A 23,699-nucleotide genomic window follows, 5' to 3' on the forward strand; every position below is an offset into this window, starting at 1 on the left:
AGCAGCAGTTGCTTTGGGTCCAATTCACTGCATAGGATGTGCAATCTTAGTTATATGCGGAGGTGAAATTCCTGCATTAATTCATATTGAGTGCGCACAACAGTCAGTGGCAACAGTGGCAGTGTGGAGAGAGGAAAGTAAGAGGGATTTCTGTGATCCATATTGAATTAGTTACTTTAAAATGAACAGTGAGTATTCCATGAAGGTATCTGAATAAACACAGAAACGTTCAGATGGCAGTAGGGGAAAGAAAACTTGCAGGCGTAGAAAAGAAAAGGACACAATGAGGTTGGAAAGAATAAGTTGCCATAGATATATACCTACAGCCTTCATTTCATGCACCCATAATTCTCTCTGGCAGCTGTATGATTAATTCAAAGACTTATTGATTTATTTTTTTTCTTGCTCAGTCCTGCTGACCTGCTTTTGTTGACAGGTCTGTGTGGATCATGTTCCTCTGCTGGCTGAAAGCATGGCATCATGTCTGTCTCCATGGCCTGCAGTAAACGTTTCAACTCATTCAGCACCAACGGTAATCGAGTGCGTGGTAAAAACATGCAGAGCTTATTTCAAACCAAACAAATATGAACTGCAAACTGGTAGGCTACTTTTGCTGTGAAAAATATCTGTAATTTCAATTATAATCCAATTTTGATGGTGGGAAAGGACATCTAACCAGTTTGATCTTTCTTCTCCTGTACTCTCACTTTTATAAGAGTAACTAGATTTACGTTTTCTACCAAACCCAAAAGACATTTTTTGGTACAGCAACTGCTTACAGCATAAAATGTTTAGCCTTTGCATCTACCACCTTTCTGCCACAGGACAAGTGTGTCTGCCCCTGTGCAGTTACACAGTTTGAGCTCACACACCAGATCACAGGCTTTAAAATTTCACTTGATTTCAGCTAAAAGATCACCCGGCCTTCATTGTAATCTTCCTCCGAAGAGAAAACATACATGCAATTAAAATATACCTTTACAGTTTAGCAACCCAGGTGAAGCAACAGAGATAGGACACTAATGTCACAGTAAATGAAATGAAGGTCTACCAGATAGGTACTTCCAGTCTTTCTAATGAGTCATTCTTCTAAGGAGTCTCAGTTAAAATTGGACTCTCGACAAGGAAGACAAATCAGATGAGCATCTGTATGGCCATCAACAGCCCTAAAAATTTGCAGGTTTATTTACTTAATAGCACCGTATTCCACAATGATGTTTTAGTTGAAATCAGTTGCCTGGTACAACATACAACACTGGAAAATACTGTTTCTATTTCTTCCAGTTGTCACCTGTAAGTATCTCGTTGATGTATTAAAAATAACCCCCCCAAAAAAATCACGGCTCATAGCAGTATTGACATTCTACCCCTCTCAAGAGTGCAGCTAAACCACGTAGACAGGCAGAAGCTGAATGGTATAAAGCATTCTGGGTAGTAAGGCACACACTCATTAAAATGAATCTCATGCATCAATTTCGTCCCCTCATATCAAAACTGTCAGAGCTCATTGGCTGTTTGCTCAGGTTAGACAGACTTTTGATGGGAAACCCTAAGCATACAGTACTTAATGTGGTCATCTACTTACCCACTGCCATTCGGGAAGGTGACAAGATCACAAGACACTAGCAGAGCACATTTATAAGGAAGAAAATGATGACACAATCAGTATTTCACAAAGTAAAAATGAAAATAAATAATAAAATTAGACCTAAAACCAGCACAGTGATTCACCGAAGTATGCTTCTGCTCCTAGCCCTTTGAAACCAAATCTGATAGCACCGAACCTTGCAGTCTACAAATCAGACCGCCCCCAAATACTGCATATCAAACCAAAGCAATAAAAATATTGTTTCAAATATTCAATTCAAGAAAAATTATATGAACCAAAAACTGCCTGAAGAATTGTAAACAAAGAGCAAAGATAAAATGGAAAAATGTTGAGTGAACACCTCTGAAGGTTAGCTGTCAGTCTGATCTTATTTCGCCTTTAATAAAGATCCGGTAAACATCAAGTTGATTAAAATGCAGGCCATATTTATTTTTGAAGGTTTTACAAACCCCAGAGAGAATTAATATTACAGGAACTGAGAGGGCTAGAAAAAGCTGGCCAGATGATAAAATGGGATTCACCCCAGGAAAATGAAAGAAATTTCAAGTACATCTGGAGAGAAAATAATGTGACACGCATATTTCCAGTGAGAGACTAACTGTGCCACTAAATTCAACCATGCTGAAAGAAACCTCTTCATGACTGGCAACATCAATAACAAGGTGGTAAAACAGAACAGTTAGGGCATCAGATTGGATAATGTTATGCATGGTCCAGCAGACCCTCAGGCCCGTAGAGAGATGTGATAGGTACCCATATATATGTGTGTGTGTGTGTATGTGTGTCAATGTACACACACTCATGGATACAGAGAGGGAAAGAGAGGATTTAAAAAATAAATCCAAATATTTGAAGCCTCAACACATAAAGCAGAGTTACAGTCTCCCTCTCTCCCTCTCTTTAAATCACAAGAGCACAAGAAGCAATTCTGAAGAGAGCCTGAATCCAATCAAGCTTTTCATAAGCTTTAATTGTGTAAGTGGAGAGGGGAAAAAACAAAGGGTTCAGGAAAAAAAAAAATAGAGAAAGAGGACTGGGGGTTGTTGGGAGCTTTTTTGTTTGGTTTTTAAGTGAGGAGAGGGAAAGGATCGCTCCAATTCATGGAAATAGAAGGCTATTCAAAACAGAGCAGCAGCAAAGCGGAAAAAAAAGTTACAATACACTTGTGTCCTCGGCACACTTCGTTACTGAAATGCCAAAACCACTGCTACTATTTGTGAACCCTATCAGTATTAAAATTGCTGGACTTAGTGAGACAGAGAAAATTTTGGCTTTCTGCACTTTAACCACCAAGACATCGCACTTCAAATGCATTTTTCTCCTCCATCTCTCACAAACATCCGCAGATGTTCTGCACCCTCAGAGCAGCCAAAATGTCTAGTCATGCTGAGGAAAATCTGCAAGTTCCCTCCACAGGAAGACAATAGTCTCTCTGATATTAACACCTACATTTCACAAGCACGCCTCTCTGTGCTGATTAAATGACCAGAAACCACTCCTTCGCCTACAATCGTGTCACTCGCTTTGTGCTATCAAAATGTGATTCTTTGATATGTGGATCAGATGCTTTCCGTCTTCATCCCTTCAAGTCACTCTAAACACTTGCCACCCACAAAGCTGTTGAAGTCCTTGCATCCAATCCTACCATTTCCACAGCCATAATTTTGAAATGATTCACCCGATGAAAATACTCCAGCTTAACGGAGTAGGAAGCAAACACCGAGCACAGGCTGCAGAGTAGCCAGAGGAAAGGTCCTCCAATGAACAGCATAAGTACGTTGTCTTGCTCAGGTACAATTTTAGTTTACAATAAGGCAAAGGAGAGCGTGAAAAACATTTGCACAAGCGGAAGTGCGAAGTATTTACCATCTCTACTTTCTAGGATTAAAAGATACTCTCCTCTTAAAAGAAGAGTGCTCTCAGGAAAAATGCAGATAACTACACATTTCTTAAATAATAAAGTAAATTACTTCTTTCCTAGGTCCCTTAGGAAAAGAACCTTGTTGAAAGAGAAAGTGAGGAAGCAATATATTGCCTTTAGAGGTGGGCAAGTGCACTTTACATGTCTTCAAGAAGCTTAGAAAACACATTACTGTAGCAGCAAACCTACAGTTTGACCTAAGCATTGCTGAACATTACTTGCATTAGCTTTCCAGGGAGTCAAGGAAGCTCAGCAGATGTAGGGGTTTGATTGCTTTACTTTCTGTGCGCTATCACAACTTTGAATAGAAGAATTAAATCTCATGGACATATTTCTGGTAGAAGGTAGCTTACATTCAGAATTTTTTTATTTTATATGTCGCTAATATTTAAGCATAAAAAATTGTGCTTTTCATCTCACTCCACCTGGAACCAGAAAAAGTCTTGCATCTAGTGCATTCAGTGGCATAGGTTAAGTGTCTGCTGAATGCTTGCTGCTTGGCAAGCCCTGATATCAAACAAAACCAGGAAAGATCACAGCTCATCTCTACTAGACGCAGCCTCAGTCAAATGGCTGGATTTAATCCCTGTGATCATCAGCAATAATCTAACTCTGAACACAGGACTCTGCACACAGGACCACTCTCCATAAAGAGAGAGATTTTTTTTTTTTCCCCCACGATGTACAAACCTCATGGCTGAAAAAAGCAGCAGTCACTCTGTGTACACTGAACCACTGCTGTAATCTCCAAACCCCAGCACAAACGAAAACTGCAGTGCTGTATTTTAGATGCCACCACGTGATAACTACTGTCAAACATTGACTGCTTACTGTCAACTGCAGCAGTTCAGAAAAGCCCTTTATGCAGAAAGAGATCCAAGAGACCCTGAGCCTTTTAAAGACAAGACTTGAGGAACTGTGTAAATAAATAATGCAATTCATTACACCAAATGTAGGTCATTGTACATCAGTGACACTTCTCAAGCCGTGGTCCAGTGTGTCTAATTTCTGGCCGATGGAAAGTACGCTGGCTGGAAGGCTCATCGGCTGTCATCTGCACATCAATCACAGCCCTTCAGGGAGCTGCGTTCCATTCATGCTTACACACCTTTTCCTCAGAGCTGCTATTCTTCCAGTGCAGATTTAAATATGCCATTGTGCACAGTCGTTATTATCTGTCTCTCTCGTTTTCTACCCTTTTTAAGCAGTCACACTCTATGTATAAATCAGACAGACTCTTGCATGGTATGTCATTAGACAGGAGAATGGGAATGCAGAAAGGTCAGGGCATGAACCTATTCATGATCCTGCTCTTGGCACTAAGCTATTCAGATACATGGAAAAACTCAAAATCCCTCATAGTTATCAGCATCAGGATAGGAGGCATTCATAACAGAAGTACCGTATATGTAGTGAGAGACCAAATGCAATTCTTCAGCCTTCCTCTTTGTTTCCATCTGCTCTTCATTCTCCTCTTTGCTGATCCCTTACACTGACCTTTATTTTTAATAATCCCTTTCTATCCTCCTTCCCCTATAACCACACCCATCCTTTGCTCTCTCTGGGGCTAATTAACACATGAACAGACTCTGCTCTTTGCTTTCACCTAGGCAGAGAAGAATCAGCAGTTATTTTGTCTTTCCCTTCCCTCCTAGTCCCGCTTCACCGCTCTGCGTGTGAAGAAGAAATCCTAGGAGCCAAGCACTAGTCTCCCGTCTGCCTTGCATTTGCTCAACAGGAGTGGAAGCACGATCTGTGCTGTGGCATTTCTCTATAATATTGCTCCGTGTTTTTGTGGCTGTTGTTACAAAAACGTACTTGGCTGCACTCTTTGGTGCTGCAGGGCCTAGGCTGCTTTCAATGGTTACAAGGTCAACACAAAGCCTACTCCAAAAGTCTCTTTTTTGGGGGGAATGGTTTGTGAAGAAAAGCAGTAAGAAGGAAAGGAAACTTGACCTTTGAGCAAGGTATATGCAGCTACTGGTCATACAACATTCTAGGATTATTTAAGCTTTTGTGTTTAGTGTCATCTCATCACAACACGTAAGAGCTGGTTACTGATATAAGAGAAAACTGCACATCATTACATTACTTACTATAATTCAAATGAATTTCAGATTCAGTTTCAAGTCACCTGACAGTATACAATTCTTCAGAAAAGAAGGATCTTCAGAAAAGAGATCCTGAAGTTACAGCTGTAGCGCTTGGTAAAGCAGTGTCCTGCACTTCGTGAGCCCCATAAGACTTCTCAGAGTTACCACTGGTCCTGCTATTTTGCCAACTTCTCAGAGATTTTTAGGCAAGACACACACCACAGGAAACTTTGCTTTTACTTTTACTAGAAGGCACAGATGGGCAAATAAGACACACTTTATGCATTTGTAGCAGGCTGACAACTGCAGAGGTCTGCTGCTGTCCTTGTCTACGATGAGAGTTTGTAACGCAGCTATATCTAGTGGAGATGGCTGAATACTTCATCTAACAATTATTATTCAAAATGGATCTTTCCAGTATGAAAAGATTTCTGTGTATTTGCTGTTGGAAGCTAGGGCTTTCTATTTTTCCCCAAAATAAATTAATCCAAATAATTTGTCTTACTTTAAAAATCTTTTTCCCTCTACCTTGGCCCCAAGAGAGCACCCTGAAAAAGCTTTCTGGCCTCAGATTTGCTGTCACATTGAAAGACAAAAATCCTAATTATTTAGATGTTCCTCTGACAGACAGACAAGCACGCACACACACACCCCTTTTCAGTCCCCAGCAGTCCTTGTACATGGAAACTTCATAGAATTCAGTATTTCTGGCTCCAAACGTAGGCACCTTCCCCTTTATTGAACAGGGAGCCTGACCTATGTGGACACGCCTTGGAAATGCGCTAGCAATGTGTCTTAATATGTTTCAACGCCCAATTACTTTACAACAACCTGGAGGCATGACATAAAATTGCAGCCAGGAAACAGAAGAAGCTTTTGCCCAGCCATATTTATTACACACTTTGATTACTATGCACATCACTGTGCTCTCTGTGAACTAAGCATACAGACAAAAGCAGGTATGTCCAGGATAGTACACTGCTGAAAGAACAAAACAAACTCACCATCTTAATCAAGGAATACACCTCTTAAACACTCCTTCTAAAAAGCTAGATTTTTTTTTTTTTACTTTATAAAAGTAAAAACACTTTGCTTTTTTCTTTAAAATGTTGAATTTACATGAAAAGAGAACTGATATATAGAACAGTAAAAAACAGCTGAAATAAAGGATTCTGGGTCATCTACAGATCTCTCTATCCAAGTAGTCAGAATGGTATTACAGATAGAATAGTATGTGAAATATTTTCTCTAAATTGTACTTGCAAGTATTGTATTGGGGTTTAAGCCTTTCGGGGGGGGGGGGGGGGGGAGAGAAAAAGAAAAAAAAATTTAAAAAAGCTCCTCTCTTGACCACTTGCATATGGAGCATCCCCACTGAAAATCTGCCCTGCTTCCTGTCATATGAGGTCTCCCATTCCCTCCTGTAAGGTGTAAGCTTCCTGGGCTACTTCTGTCTTTTATTTGAAATAGATATATCATCTCTAGTAAAAATATCCTTCTCATCTTTTTCCTCTCTCTCTCCCCCTTCCTTTTTCTTTCTTTTCAAGTAAACACTATCCAGTTTTCCCACAAAAGCCTTGTCCACCTCAAATCATGATAATCTTCACTCTGTGAGTGTGTATCTTTTTATATTCTTGCTCTTTCACAGGAGAGATTTCCCCTCAAGATGGCTCTCATATTTGCTGATGTTAATGGGTAATCAATAAATCAGTTATATTAAGAAACAAGAAAAAAACAAATCAGAACTTGATGATTGCCAGTATTAAATGGTGAGATAAAAAGCATACCAATGAATCTCGTCTAGCACGCAGAGAAAAAACATGCTCACAGTGGCTGTATAAGCAAGCATATGCATTTACTCAGAATATTGATCATTAGTGGAAAACAGCTCAATAGCCGTGTTATGTCTTGCATCCTATTCATCAGCAGTGGCATTTTAAGACGACAGGATTAATCAATATCTACCATTTGAGTTCATGGCCAGATTATCACAAAATTGATTATGGGTAAACTCAAAGCAATTGTTTTATGAAACATGTGTGGGTTCTGGTTTTTGAATGCTCTCACTATTAAGATACAGTTAAAGAGTATAAATGGTGAAGAAACAAATCTTACAGTCATTGTGGTTATACTGGAGCAATGTTTTCCTGCCTCACTTTTGCCCTTGCATGACAGAGAGCATTGACCTGTAAACTAACCTGTGATTTCACCTCTGAAACTAAATCTTTTCTGTGATGTGATCCAATATGAAACAGATTTTTAATAGCATCAGTTTTAATGAATTGTGTTTTATTTCCATTTAGATATCTAACTGTTGAATTAAGGGATTGTGAGATAATTAGAAACTGGGGTTTTAAGTGTTGAAATTCGTAATAGGTTTTTAATGATTGTATCCTAGTCAACCACAGTCAGAAGTTTCCTTAAGGAAAAAAAATTAAAAAAAAAAAAAAGGATTAAATTTAGGTCCATATAGTAGTTAAATGTTATTACACACTTGTATTCCCCAAAAGTTTGAGGTTAAAATCAATATAGACTAACTGGAATGAAACTGTCTTAAAATAGCAGCCATGATGGTCTGCAGAAATGCCACGCTTTCCTCCCTAAAGAAGGGGTTACAGAGACCTGTGTGCCCTACTCCTGATTCCAGGGTGAAGGGCAGGATTGAGCCACTCAAAGATATCAGAGAAGTACTAGGTACTAATGCTCAAGACAAAAAAAAAAAAAAAATCAGATTGAGAGGACACAATCTATGTTGACAGAGAAAATATGCACGTTTTCTTATAATACAGAATGAATAAACTTAAAAAAAAAATCAAAGTGGTTAACCATGCAGATATACACATTCTTTTCCTCCAGCCAATATTGACAAGTACAGATGTATGTGTATCATGTAGTGGTCTATTTTAAGATGAAGCAAAGTAAACGCATTCATCCACTGTTGCATTAGATAATCTTAAGCATAGTTTAGATAATCTTAAGCATAATTCTGTATCATTATATACAGACTATTGGAAAGCTTATTTGCATATTGAAATACAACTCTGACCCAACTCTATTAACTGAAGTGTGAGTCCTATGATTCAGATATTACGGAACTCTTCATGGGAACACACTCAGTTTCAGTTGCTCAATGACAAAAATAATATGCCATATCAAAATCCAAGAGCGTAACGAGGACATGGATTTACCAAGCTTAAACAGTGCACCAGTAGTATAGGACAAATGATCATCAATCGCATGGTACTTAAATATTTACCAAATCCTTAGAAAGCTATTTGAAATCTATTAAAACAAAACAAAACAACCAACCAAACAAACAAACAAAAAACCCCCCAAAAAAGAACAAGCTTATGTAAGGAATCAATAAAAGATGGAGAAATAAAATCTATAATATGAATCATATAGAAACATAGATATTTCCATCAATGCCACATTTATCAGAAAAGAAAGGCTATTAATATACTGAGGAGAAGCACAAAAAAACATTTCTACATATTGTGGGATCATAAACACAAACACATTCTTAAGTATACTCTGCAGCAACATTTAACTCAAACTATTTTTTTCCATTCTACATTACCCTGGAACAATGTATTTCAAATTTCTGCACACACAAATCATTTGTATGTGTAAAAACAGCTGCACAGTGCGTAATATATAATTTAGGTATGTACTATACTGAAAACATTTTTCCCACATATATTTTCTCCCATGAATTTCTTACAATGTTTATGCTTTAAAGTGTTGGATATTCTTTACCTGAATTCCCTCTACTTCCTCAACAATGCCTCGTATTTCCTCACTTTGTCAGTAAATAGATTAATGCATATAACTGCTTTAGAATAGATTGTTTCACTTCAAAATGTTTAACATACTGCACAGTTTACTGTGTGCTTAATCCTCCAGTGTTATCTATAAAGATATTTGAGATCAAAAATGTTATGAAAGTATAAATATCAATTACATACCTCATTTAAACATAACCAAACAAATTTAAACTCAGGATTTCTTCTAATCCATGAGTAACATTACTACTGAAAAACAATTACAACCCAACACATGCTTTATGACACTCTTTAGCACGTAGGAGTTCCCTATCAATGTTAAAATGTGGACCCATTGCCACAGCACCAGGAAGCTGGTTTTATGTCTGGTATAAAACAAAAAACATGTTATTTTCCCCTCAAGCATGCTAGAAAAAGCAGGGCTGTCTAAAACCTTCATGTCACAGACAGTCACAGGGATGCAGCAATGCTAATGTGAAATACGTTACTGGAAGGATGACATACCATTCAGCTATAATTGACTCAAAGTAAACATCAGGCATTTGGGGAGGGGTGGAAGCCAGGAACCGTAGCTGCCATTGCCAGTTGGAAAAGAAAGCCATAAGAGCCTACCTGAGACAAGCGAGACTGTGTCTTTCTCCCATGAGACAACAGTGATGTATGCCTCCACAGAGGAGGGGATAATGCACTTGAACACTGCTACATTGCCTCTCATGGCTTTCTGGTCCTCCACACGGACTGTATAGGGTTCCCGTAAAACTGAAGATAGAAGAAGAGGTTTCGTTAGACAAGTCGTAATCACACATTGCATCCACTTCCTTGATTTGCCTTGCAAAGTTCCCCCAAGAAGGTTACTCAGGTTGGTGAATTCTTTTACCTCAGTAAATTATACAGTTTTGCAAGGCTGATTGCAAGTTAATATGAAAGCATTCCCAGATCTTTTTGTTTCCTCAAAATTTGCATTTCACCATATTTCTGTGTTCTTCCCCTACTTAATTCTGAGGGCAAGAAGAAAGACTTTTGTAAGAACTGCATATTTATATGGGCAAATGGTGTTATGTCTTCTGTTACTTGTCCAGTTTCTCATGCTATGTTTCCCATCATGAGTTGGTTTTTGCTCTATCAAAGGGTATAAAATACATACAAGTGCTGTGTGTGAATTAGACGTCCAGAGGGTAGAAGAGAAGGTCAGTGTCATTTAGGATTTTCAAGAAGTGAGACCCAAAGGATAAAATCGATGGAGGTGACAGCCAGAGAAAAAACAAAGTGTCTCAGAAACACGGAGAAATGATAGTAAGTAAGGTAAGAGCTACATTCAATTGACCAGCTCTGAAAGACATACCTTAATGGTAAGAAACCAGAAACTATGATTTGGGGTTGTATTTAAAAACAGCACTTAGGGGCACTTAGATCCAGGATATGATTTGTCTAGAATCTGGAAGAATTAATTTAATGGATGAAGAGAAAAAAGAACCGGAGAAATCCTTCACACCAAACTGCTACTGCTGGGATAAGAGGAAGTTGCATTGGGTAGGAGAATGGAAAGAAGCAAAATCCTGGCACTGAAACAATTCAATAAAAAAAAAAAAAGAAAGAAATCACCACAGCCAATATAGTTATATATCTTGAGGTGGTGAACAAAGTTGTATATCTTGAAGTGACAAACAGTTGCAATGAAAATAGGGATGAATGCATTGGAAAATGACATGTGTGTCTAGGCATGCATATGCCTGAGGGTAAAAGTTATTGGGAAGAACAACCCCAGTGCAGCAGCACAACCAAGTCAGCAATGCTGAAATGCCACATTAGAGTGACATTTCTTGCCTGCCCACAAACATATACCAACCTCTACCAATTACATTTAACCACATTGATTCTAGACTGAAGAGTCAGTAAATCCTCTACAGAATTTGCAAAAGTATTTCTATCCACCAGGAGCCTGGAATTTCTAAATGTCAACCCCACTTACAATGTATTTCAAGAAAAAAGGCAGAGTATTCAAATGTAACTAGTTTCCACAAATACAAACAGCATTAAGTTTTCAGGTTCAGGGCTACCACTGCAAAAAGGAAGACTGAAGTTCTCCATCAGTTGGGAATATAACAGTTAGGAACTCTAAGCAAAAGTAAATAAATTTAATTATAAATTAAATATCTTTTTAAAAATCCAAACAAATCCATCTTCTATGGTAAGATAAAAACCACGAGTTGTTTTTTTTAAAAAAAAAAATCAATAATTTATTTTTAATCAAAGGTTAAGTTTCTTAACCCTGTTATAAGTGCTGAACTGATCTTATAAGCACCTTTAATGCAGCAACTTTACAACACTGGCTGTCTTGTGATGAAGCAGCCCCCTAATCTTGTTCTACGCTGGAGGGAATGGCACATAGATCATCTTAATGAGGCTGACTTTTTGTCTAATGCTCATGCTCCAACCATCATTTACAGAAAAAGCTTGTTTAGCAGTGACACACTGCTAAAGGTATTTGTATTTTTCAGAACAGTTGGCCGTTTTGAAAATCTGCCCAGTTGATCATCTCAGTAAAAGCAAACACAGAAACCATACATGGAACACAAAAACTGGAAAGAGTTTTATTCATTTCCTTGCTTAAAAAAGTTTACATTATTTCAGAGGCCCCTCAGTTATTTCCAGATCATAGTTTTGCCAGTTTCCGTAAATGACTTGCTGATTTTTATGTTTGCGTTTTTTGTTGGGTTGTTTTTTTTTTTCCAAATCCCAAGTCCCTGAGTCATGAATTTATATGAGAATTTCAGCCTTGCTAAAAAGATACATTCTTCCCTGCCATGATTGCACAGGAAAGCTTGAAGATGAAATGGAGATATGCACCTTTACTCCCACGCGGGACTGGTCTGGAAGAGGATTGGGTTTGAGTATCTAGGTGTTGGGGTTGTGTTTCTTTGGGGGGTGGGGATGTGTTTTGCATTATATGCAAAATTACATGTAAAACTATTATTTCAATCATCTGAGAGCTGGAACCCTTATCTCTGCTACCCATACTCTTGGGGAAGCAGGTAAACGAGCTTCAGCCTTTCTGGAGCTGACTGTGAGAATGGGCAGAGCTATATTAGTCTTTCTATGGCTGTGCTATGATCAGATGCTCCACTGATTGCTTCTGTATTCCTAGGAAATCCTATTGCTGTTGGAGGGCACTGGAAAGAGGAGATGGAGAAGAAAAGAGATTAGAAAAGGCCTCCCCAAAATCGTGCTAATTAGGGCCAATTTGAAACTGTGTACAGATTTCACATGAACAGAAATGTAATTGAAAGTAACACCCAAACAAATGAAGTTTATCACTTCATATCTGAGCAGCATAGGGCTTATCATCTGAACATAAAATACACTTACTGCTATGCACAGAAGACTCTCTCAAAAACTGTATTTTCCTATGATTGAGGGATTACACAAGCCTTTGGAAAAGATACTAATAGCTATTGTCTACCATCAGGCACAATGACAGCTCTGACACACAATATCAGTTCATATGAAGGAAGGGGACCTGTTTAACTTGGTATCCAAACCTCACATTAACTGAGAAATTGAATCATATGGAGAAATAAAAGAATCATAGAATCATAGAATATCCTGAGTTGGAAGGGACCCATATTCTTGCCTCCTAATTGTCTACAAACTACAGATCTCTGAATGTTAATTTATCAGTAAGAAGAAGAGAATTCATTCTCTTATTTACAGAGTCACAGACGAGTCTACTTGCTAACTGTTCACAGTTTTCCCTACGTAGGTCCTGTGTAGGCACATCTCCAAAGGAAAGTTACTTCTCTCCTGAGAAAAGACTAGCATAGCTCCACCAACAACAAAGAGGTTATGAGGATTTGTATTAGCCAAGGGTCAGCTCCCAGACTAGCTTTTGTTTGTTTGTTTGAATGTTTTAATTAACTGAAGCGTGTAGACAAAACCTTCAAAAACTATGCAATCATGTGTTTATGTGTTGTAACAAAAGGCCTGATTTTGATCCCACTCTTAATTCTCCACTGGCTGACCCAGCCTGCGCAGAGTCAGTATAGAAAACAGAGGCAAAACCATTAGGCTTATTTGCATCTTTTGGCTTAAACAGAAAGCACTGCCTATGGACCAATGTCAGATGCTGAATCGCTACACAGGACATAAGTTTCTCTCTGAAAACAAAGCACATCTGAATACAAGCAAATGGGAAGGGATGTAATTAGGCAAGCATTCCTCTTTTCTTCCAGCCCTTTTACAAAATCCAAAGACTGCATCTTTTTCTCTCACAGCTCTTTGATGAGTAAGCATGATCTGATTAATGATTTCATTATCAGTTATTTTTTCCTTATACTTGTGCGGAAGCTCAACTGATTATGATCTTTGGAAAACTAACTTTTGACCACCAAAATAAATAAAATCAGGGAGGAGAGGGAAGAATCCACTATTTAATATTGTGAAGAGTTCAGACATTACGCTTCTGGCCTATCTTTGATTCACAGCTGGTGCTACTCTTTGTCTGAAACACCCAGGTTTACTGTCTCCTCAAGCCCATTTGAAGCCAATTAAAGACTGTACTTACCGGCCTTAATGTGAACATCCTGACTTCTGATTTTCCCTGAAGGATTTTCAGCTGTGCAATAGTAAGTGTTATCATGGATTAAGTTATTAAAGCTTGAAGGAGGGAAGGGGAAAATTTGGAGAGTGCCATTGGGGTGGACGTGGCGGATCCCTGGGACATCGTAGATCTCCTCGCCCGTTGCTAGGTACCATCTGAGCGTCACAGGGGGGATCCCTGCTGCTGGACAGGGTACCAATGTCCCTGTGGTGCTAGCAAACACTACCTCTTGCAGAGATGCATTGACAAAATATAGACTGGCATGTAGATCTTCACTGAAAACTGCAAGACAGAAAAAGAAAAAGAACAGACCTTGAAAACCTAAGAAATTTCACACATAAGAAACAATTTGACTGTCACTTGCCACAAAATCAAACACAATACCTAGGGAAGGTGATCAAAACCTCTGGATCCTAATACAAGCTCCCATAAAATGTTTTTCATTTTAGAAGAAAATATCACCAGATTAAACCACATACTAAGTGGTTTACATCCAAAAGTAAAATGGGAAATCCCTTGCTTTGTAGTGTAAACTGAAATAGATCTGATCACTTTTGCATTTGCTGATGCAGCATTCTTTGAAAGGCCAGCAAAAATCCAGAAGTAATCTACTTCCATGAAATTTCTAGCAACTAAATTTCTACCTGGAACACAGTTTCTGTTAGTATTTATAAATTTATTTTTACAGTCTTTCCATGTCAAAATGATTTATAAAATAATAAAAAGAATTGAGCAATCAACACATCCCCATAATTCCTTATAATAATAATGCATACCTATACTTAATGCAGATACAACTTAATAAATGCATTATCTAATTTGATCAAGTCTTTCTAACGAAGACCTATAAGCCTATGTACAAAGCATGCTTATGGTAATCTCGGTTCTGCTATCCATGCGACTATAGTCCCCCTCCCAACCTTAAACCGCAAATTCTGTAACACTGAAAAAAGTCAGTATTGGTCAGAGCACAAGATTAGCCTTCATTCTTCTGAACACTTCTGCCATGGGCTATTCAGCTATTACCTGGAGGGCTTGAAGGCTCCAGGTGGTTTGAAGGTTCCTCAACATTTCATCCAAAACACCTTCCTAAATCTCTCTGTCTGAGAGCATATCAGCTTAAAGCATGATTTTTTTTTTCCAATAAACAGTAGGAGACATTACCAATACAACCACTCTGCTGTATATTTGCATATACTGCTAACTTGTAAAAAACTTGCCAATTTTATTTGACACAAACACAGAAATTAGCGTATTTCACTATATCTTGAATGTAGTAGTTTCTGACATGACTTTCTAAAGAAAGTCTAGTAAGGAATAAGTTTTTGAAAGAGTGACCATAGTGCATCAGGCCCAAGTGAGCCTCAAGACAGATTTCAAAGTTAGTCTTCATTTGCACAAGACAGATGCTATTGTCCTGCAGAAATAACTTGCAATTCCAACACTAAGTCATGAAGTGCCTTGTCTGCCCCTGTCACTTAGTTTTATGGTAGCTTGGAGCACAAAATGGTCTATTTTTTCCTTCTCTTTTTTGGCATCTTGAGAAGATAGAAGGTGGAAAGATATTCTCTTCTAAATATCTTCTTGGTATTGACTGTTAGGAGAGACCACCTCAAAAGAGAGTGGAACTGGCTCTGGGAATCTCTAAAAAGAAAAAAGTAAGAGACACCCTCCTAAAGCAATAGGGAAAGATTTCTGGCATGCAGGAGGTAGCCAGATAAATGGGCATCACAGAGCAGGATGAAAGGTACTTGGAGATTCAGAAAGAAGAAATTTCGAGCATTAGAGCTGATGAATCCCTGCGTATAGATGAGACAGGTGCTAGTACAGAATAAAGTCCCTTGCAAGAAACAAATTATTCCTAGTTGGCACAGCCCTAGGAGAAACTTGGGTATCTGGAAAGCAAAAATAGGCATAATAGCACTAAGAACAGGAAGAAGCCGGGCTGAATAAGATGGTGCCACTTTTACATAATCACATTTCTAATTATAGTCATACTCTGAAGCAGAGAACAGTATTGTTGGTAACATAATAGAGAACTAAAAAAAAAAATTAAAAAAAAATTGGCATTGTTCATCTGCTGTACAAGCTATTCTCTACAAATACAAGTGAAACAACCAACAGGGCATTTTAATTTCCATTGGCCAACAAGACACGCACAGAGAAGTAATAAATACAGTTCGCATTTGCCAACTTTTATTATGCTATACTGCTTCTTAACAGACATTCACATAAAGAAAGGTAGATTTGCTGGCCGAGAATAAAGAGGTGAATACCAAATTGCAAATGCCATAAAAATAGAGGATATCGGGAACTATGTTTGACACTTCCATAGAATCTAACTTTCTAATCAAAATGCAGCACAGCTGAACTAGAGAGTCATACTAGCAGCACATAACAATGAATTTTTCCAGCTGCTTTGTATCCCCTGTAGAAGCTTTCACTACTTTTGACAAACTTTCCATCCATCAGCCTGTACAATAGTGCTTCATTTTAAAACAGCATCTGGTACACATTCATCTTAATGGCAGACACAAACACACTAAGATCCCTAGAAAATAATTGCAGTGCTATAATACACACACATATACACAATGCTGACAATCCAGATGTATTTTGTGGTGGAAAACAATGCGTAAGCTACTTGGATACATTCAACAACAAAAATGGGATTTCAGAATCTTTTATTAAAGAGATATTTCTCTGCAATGTTCCGTAGGAAGAAAGTGATTAGCTGAGTAACAGAACAAGTGATATATCAAAACCTAATTGAAACTGAGACAAGTCAAAGACGATATGTAATTATACGTTACTTAATGGTAAAATATGATCCAACTAAACATCGTATTTCACAGTAAGCAGAAGCAAGCTCAGGCTAAAAGTTGCAAGGGAGAGCGGTAGGGAAAGTTGATGAAAGTTGTAGATATAATACAGTGAAGGGAAATACCTGAAGAACATAAACAAAAATAAAGATAAGACAAAGGGGGGGAAATTCAGACAGGTTCTACCAACTGCCTAAATGCTATTCTGAAAACAAGACTTTTGAAGTATTTCGTCTCCAGAACTATGGCTCAAATTCGAGGGCCCAAGCAAACAGGCACAGGCCTGTCCCCACAGACTGCTTGGCAGGAATGGACCTCTACAATGCCTCTAAAGCCAGAACTGAAATGGCTTGCAGTTGAGTCTGACTACACTTGGCCTGGACAGAGATGACATCAGCATTTTCAAATAGATGACATCAGTTAGCAGGCCAAGGGAAGGAAAGTCAAAGATTCCTCCTAAATAAGGTTTATTTATTACTGAAACCAATAATACTTGAGGGAAACAAGAGGAAGACTGCACCTCAGCAGCACTTGGTGGACGCCCCAGCTGAAGTGACAAGGTGACAAACAGTCTGCACCTGCAAGCACTTCAGGGCAACGAGGCAAAGACCTATGCCCTTAACTGCGCACTTAAAGGAGCACGTAAACAGTTTATCAGATCAATAGAGACGGGACAAGAGACGCTTCCTGAATCTCAGATTAAATAGATACCATTATCCTACTCATACAACAGAAGGGGAAGGATACATTTCTTGCAAGTTTAGTCAAAATTCCTTAGACTCAACTACTTGAAGCAGTAAGGGAAAGTGACAAAATATAATAGCCAAGGAAATTTCTCCTGCGTTTCAGCGGAGACAGTGCTACCGCGTTGTGCCTGGCAAAGTGCTGAATACGTCAGCCAGATACAAAATTTCTTTTAGCACTTGAGAAATCTCCTGTCAAGTAAACTGGCTTATCTCACAGCAAGCTGGTTGGTGGGGCTGCAAGTCGATCACACTCAGAAACAGAAAGTGAGACTGAGCACTGTACGGCCAGTCTGGGTAGAGGTAACCAGACTGGACAGAGATAGGCGTACAGATCTAGGCCGGGTTTAGCATTTGCTATACATGTACCTATTGGCATAGCTAAGACTGGACTTGCTTTTTTTGGTTTGTAGAGAGGTGACCTTTATTCTCTATTGGCTTGTCACTCCTTCCTCCAGATCTCCAAGGTGCTGCAGCTCCTACACATATACGTGCTGTGCACTTGAAGGTCTTCTGTAAGGGCCTAGCAAATAACACTGCTGATATTTCTGCCTATGGGGGTGCCATTTGTCAAGGCTTCGTTGTCTATTACACAAGACAAAACAAGCTGAAACTGGTGCTTCACAATCCTCCTCTTTAATGGACGGGAGGAGGTGTCTCTAAGGCATAAGAGAGAAGATGCTACATTTAAACTACCAGACTGAATCAGGTTTGGGTTTGCTCTGTGTAGGATCTCATGTCCTCGAGGGATCAGCATCAGCTGCAACAAAGAGATGAAAGAAGACATGCAAAAACAAACCATGAAACTATCTGTCCAAGGGAGATCCTCCTCTTCCCTTCCTCCACTGTTGTCTGTGTCCCCCCTTTAAGAATCTTTACCATAATGACGCCAAAAGTGAAAACTTTCATGGAGTTTACACGTAACGTAATAAAAATTTGTATCTCTTCAACTCTGTACCAGAATGCAATGCAGAGGCTTGGTGTTGTGCATTTCCTTTTCATCATGTTGCCTTTCATGTTTTAGTAAGTTTAAATAACATGCTTGTGATTTTTGAAGCTAACTTTTTGTGCCTCACATTCTTCCAAAGTCTTCTTTCCATATTGTCCAATTCACCACTTAAAGTCCCAGTTTTCTCTTCAGTTCTTGAAAGAACTGAAATAACCTTTGGGCAACAGACAACTCAACATATTCAAAAATATTAATAAAATGTCTCTGAACAATTGATACTTATATTTAAATTACCTTACCTGTCCTTTTCAAAGGCTAAATGCTATTCCTGTAATACTTATGCAAGGGGAAAGTTTCATCCTAAATGAATAACAATTTCAAAACAAAGGGACAATTATTTCTCATCCCTTTGATTAATCAAATCCAGCACGAAATATTTATATAGATAAAATAAAAGATATGAATCAAAGTGAAAATCTGGAGCAGAAACCATTGAGATTATTTAGATAAAATAAAAATCAAAGTAGAAAAGATAAATTGTGTAATTAAGCAGTTGACTGCTCTCCTGCACTACAGCAGGTTTATAGCAACAGCCTTAACTGTCTCACAGTGGAATGTCAGGTTTGCCACAGCCCCGGACATTAATATTTCCTCTCTTTTCCTCCTCAGTGGTGTTGTGATTGATGAAATGGACAACAATCACGCATTTTCTTTAGATTTAACAGGTTGTATAAGGTGTCACCTTAAAATTTAAGAATTTCTGAGTGTTAAATACCAGCAGCATAAAAAATACAAATTTCTGTCAGAAATCAGTGGTCCGAGAACGCCCCTTTTTTCAGAAAGTTCCTTCCTAGTGCTGACTGTTGCAGTCTGTGCTTGGAATGGAAGACGCCTGGGACCGCTTTGCACCATGATGGGACAACACACTCCAGTAAAAGCTGACAGTTGGGAAAATTTGTTGCAGGCATCTTCTCAGCCACATAAAGCAGGTGCAAAGCAAAATGAGATACAGTCCCCTGAGCAGTTAAGTGACTAGGAACCCAGGTAGTCTCATCAATCCATCAAGCTCCAATCAAAGAGAAAAAAAAAAAATCCACAGCCTGTGTGCCTTCTGCAGGTTACCTTTTCCTGAGACACCCCAGACATTGTGCCTAGGTTAGGAGAGCAGCTTTTTTGAGCCTCCTACACAGCTAATGTAGCATGACAAGCATCACCTAAAGGCAGCTTAGACCCCACTTTGGTCGGGCAAATCACTTACTTCACTTGGTCCTTCATTTCTACCAGCTACAGAGGGAGAAGGACAACTCCCCATCTTACTTTAAGACATCTTACTTGAAGACCCCGCTTAGGTGGAGGCTAGAAGGCTAGCACAACTGCCCCAATATTTTTAGCTTCTGGGTGGATGTTTGTTGTCTAGAGTTACAGGTCCTTCTACTGTCAGTCCAGTCTGTCTGGCACATGCATTACCCTGAAAGCATCACATCCTTGGCCAGTCCTCACACCAGCAATTCCACAATACATCTTCAGGTTTCAGAAAATTTAAAACCAAGCCTTTTTACGGTTTTGGTGGGAGAGGTGGCACATAAAAAGCAACACTATAATCATAGCAAAACAGACAAACATGTTCCCCTTCACCCCCAGAAGGGGAGGGAATAGAAAAAAGAGATAGAGGCAGAAAAGAGAGATTATCTGCCAAAACGGAAGGAAAAGGGAAAAAAAAAAAATAATGTAACAGGACTGGTGGAAGTCAGAAGGATGCTAACACTTAAGGAGGGATTTTAAAAGGCACTCCTCAGGATCCCATATCTCATGAGAGATCTGGTATCAGCAAGACAGCTCCTTTTTCACTGACCTGAAATCAGAGTAGGAAGCAGGCAAGAAAACATCATCTTGATCATAACCCTTAAAAACATACGGCTATTAGGCAGAGTTTATCCTTCCTTTGAATGCCTTTGTATCTTGTTTTATTTAAAGCTAAGAAAAAAAGTATGCGGATCTACAGGAGAATATTCCACTTGGCATTACTAAAACATGCATTTGCTTTTTAGAGGTTGAACTTTTCTGAAGTTTTGGGACCCAAATATAACAAAAAAATTGAGAAATTTAAAGAACAGAATTTAAGCTCCATTTTCCATATGGTCAGTGAAAAATATTGAAATCCTCATTACCAAACAAAAATAAAATATTGATTATTCATTATAAGGTGAGAGACAAATGTTTGGGAAGACAATTTAATGGAATTCATGTAAAAAGCAATCAATAAAAAACAAACCCCAAAACATTTGTAAGAAAATGACTGGAAGCATCTAAACAGTAGATGATGTTTAAGGAAACTGAATTGACAGGACCATACTACAGGTTAATTACTCTGTCAACATTCAAGCAATATAGTATGCTAGGATAATCTTTTTTGCATAAACACACACAGAGAACTGATAAATGAAACTGAATTTCTGTGCCTTTCAAACCAGTAGTAGAAGCATTACAAATGCAGTGACAAATATGCAGATCACTCGGTGCAGAACACAGCCAGAGGACAGTCTGGGTGGGTGGTAGGGTGCAATGCTAGCAAGCTATCTCACTGTTTAGAATAATTTTTATTTTTTTTCTCCAAGATTCCATAATGTATCACTATGACTGTGATTTATTAAAAAAAAAAAAAGAAAAAAAAAAAAAAGGCTAGATAGGCCTTTTCTCCTTTCCTTCAATACATCTCCCCTTGCCAAATTCAAAAAGGCCCTTATTTTAAAAGAAGAAAAAACTGATTAGACACCTACAAACAATAACTTTGTATTCATTACTCAATTATCAAGTAACAGACTATGCAAAGTGACCTAGAGAAATTAATTCAGCTGTTGTGAAAAGATCAGAGTGATGAGACATTAAAATAATCCATCTGTGATCATGTCTCCCTCTAGGGGTTTTAACTAATGACTAACATATAAGGTTGATAAATATTATAAATTTTATTAGAGTAAGGGTAAAACAAATGCCCTTTTACAATTTTGGCTTTGATTCTGACTCTGTACAGGAATTTCATGTGCCCCTCTAAACTGTTAAGGATTGAATATTCAGGGAACAGGAAACAGCACAGGATGCTCTGACCAGACTGCAAAGTCTTACTAAAAGGAACTAAAAGAATGAAGAAGAGAAAATAACACTAAAGAAAAATGATGAGAGAATGCTAAAACCAAGATAATAGCTTTAATACAGAAAACAAAATGAAATCAATTGCACAAGCTGATTTGAGATTACAAATATAATTAACAGATTAGTATATTAAACTTCTACACTAGAAAAAATACATACAAAAGCACCAAATAAACACCAGCACCCACAACAGTTTTAAGTCAAGTCAACAATGGATTCAAGGGAAAAACATTTGTTTGCCGTCAGCCAGTTTCATCTCCTTGATCAATGTTACTTTCTTGTAAATTGCTGAGAAAAGCAGAAGAAAAGCCCAATTTTTTGTCTGCAGTTGTCATTTACAAAAAGGAAGGTAAGTCTGCACTGGTCAGATCACAGGTATTCATGAGAATAATGGGCAGAAAAACCTTTTTTTGTTTCCCCCAGAAAAATACATCTTCCAGCAGCAAATGCTGAAGCATCCAGTGCTTGACAAAACACATTTTTCTAATATTTCTTATAGATGTTTCCGAAACAGTGAACAAGCAAAAGTGTGAAGTACCTTTTTCACTATTTTTTTTTTTTCCGTTAGAAAATGCTAACTTGTTCAAACGTGAGCTTTGCATGGGTGAGCTGCTAGTCATCCCTGACAGGCTGACCCGCTGGGCTTGACGTGAGCCCCAGCCCCCGCAGGGACCTCAATCAGTGCAGGGAAGGGCAGAGACCCACTGCACCTCCGAGCGGCAATTTGAGATATAAAATCTCCGAATTTGACCAAAACACTCCTTGCTTTCTCTTTGTGGTGGCTATCAGAGACCCTGATGAAGCTAGATGACAAAGTGAATCCCGGTTGTTCCCTGCCAGGCATTGCTCCCAGACTTGATATCCAGGCGTGGTGGCAGAGGGTGCCCCGGGGGAGCGGCGATGGGGAAGATGGCGTCCGGGAACAAGGAGATGCGGGGCAGTTGCAGGCAGAGGCCTTCCCTCTGCCCGTGGAACTCCTCCTCCTTCCACCTCCTGAGAGGAGACCGTAAGGGAACAAGAAAGGGTTGGCCATATAGCTGGGATGGAGAGCCTGAAGAAAGCCTGGGACAGGCCCATTATCAGTTATATCCTCGTACAAAGAAAAGTTCTTAGGGAATCAGGAGAGAGTAAATTTGCAAAATGTAACATTCCAAAATTGTCCTGTAGAAAGAACTTGAGTTATTCACTAATGTCACTCCAGCAGGTGCCTACTGTGAGTCGTCATCCCAGAGACTTGGCTTAACATATGGTAAAATAAAAATTTGAAATAAAATGCATTTATTGGATGTTTGACTTCCTGATGTCAAACCAGTCTTGTAAATTGTTATGATTGCTACTGCAATACAAAGCGGAGGTGGGGTGTGTGGGGGGAATCATAAAAAGAATACAGTCTAGAGCAAGTATGGATGAGCTGGTTAATTTTTGCACTGTTTTAATGTATATGACTGCGTAATTGGTATCATTCAGAAAGCCAAAATTCTTTCCACAGTACATAATCTCCCAATGCAGAAATGCTTCCCATGTAGTATGCTGTGTAATGGTAGCCAGTATTTTAGGGCTAAACAGTACAAAATTACGTGTCCACCAAAAAGAACAACAACAACAAAAAAAAATGCTTTTTCAAACTGCTACTCTGATTCAATGTGCCAGTGCTCAACCTTTTATTCCAAAGGGGTATTCATTTGAATCAGTTTCAAAAATCAGAACCACTAATGAGGGTAATTAAGTATGCAATTGTTTTTGCCTACAAAAAATTATCACTACAAAAAAAGCACACAGTATTACTTTATCATTCTCACAGGACAGAAACTTCCATTAAATCAAAGCAGGCTTCCACAATTAAAAGAAAAGGTCCTCAGGTGAAACCATAAAAAGAAGCAGAACTCGCAAATGAGTTGCAGCTCTGGAAGGGGGAGAAGTGTGGGGTTTGGTGTAGTGTGCTGTAGAGACCTGAGTGCACAGACAAATACCGAGTGGCAAATGCAATAGATGCAAGTGATGGGTGCCTTTAATCAGCTAAAAAGGAGTAA

At 38.7% G+C, this 23,699-nt stretch overlaps 1 protein-coding gene across 3 annotated transcripts in view; it reads right to left on the reverse strand.

Annotated features, from left to right (window-relative positions):
• The window catches only part of DSCAM (DS cell adhesion molecule), a 476,818-nt gene that overhangs the window by 389,220 nt on the left and 63,899 nt on the right, over positions 1 to 23,699 (reverse strand). For all 3 annotated transcript variants that reach the window (XM_054820229.1, XM_054820238.1, XM_054820247.1), the window contains exons 2-3: positions 13,970 to 14,287; positions 10,021 to 10,167 (exon numbers count right to left, since the gene is read on the reverse strand). In XM_054820229.1, coding sequence (XP_054676204.1) covers positions 10,021 to 10,167; positions 13,970 to 14,287 — 465 coding nt within the window. The remainder of the gene's footprint in view (positions 1 to 10,020; positions 10,168 to 13,969; positions 14,288 to 23,699) is intronic.

Source organism: Grus americana, chromosome 1, assembly GCF_028858705.1.
Source record: "Grus americana isolate bGruAme1 chromosome 1, bGruAme1.mat, whole genome shotgun sequence".
Taxonomy (NCBI): Eukaryota; Metazoa; Chordata; class Aves; order Gruiformes; family Gruidae; genus Grus; species Grus americana.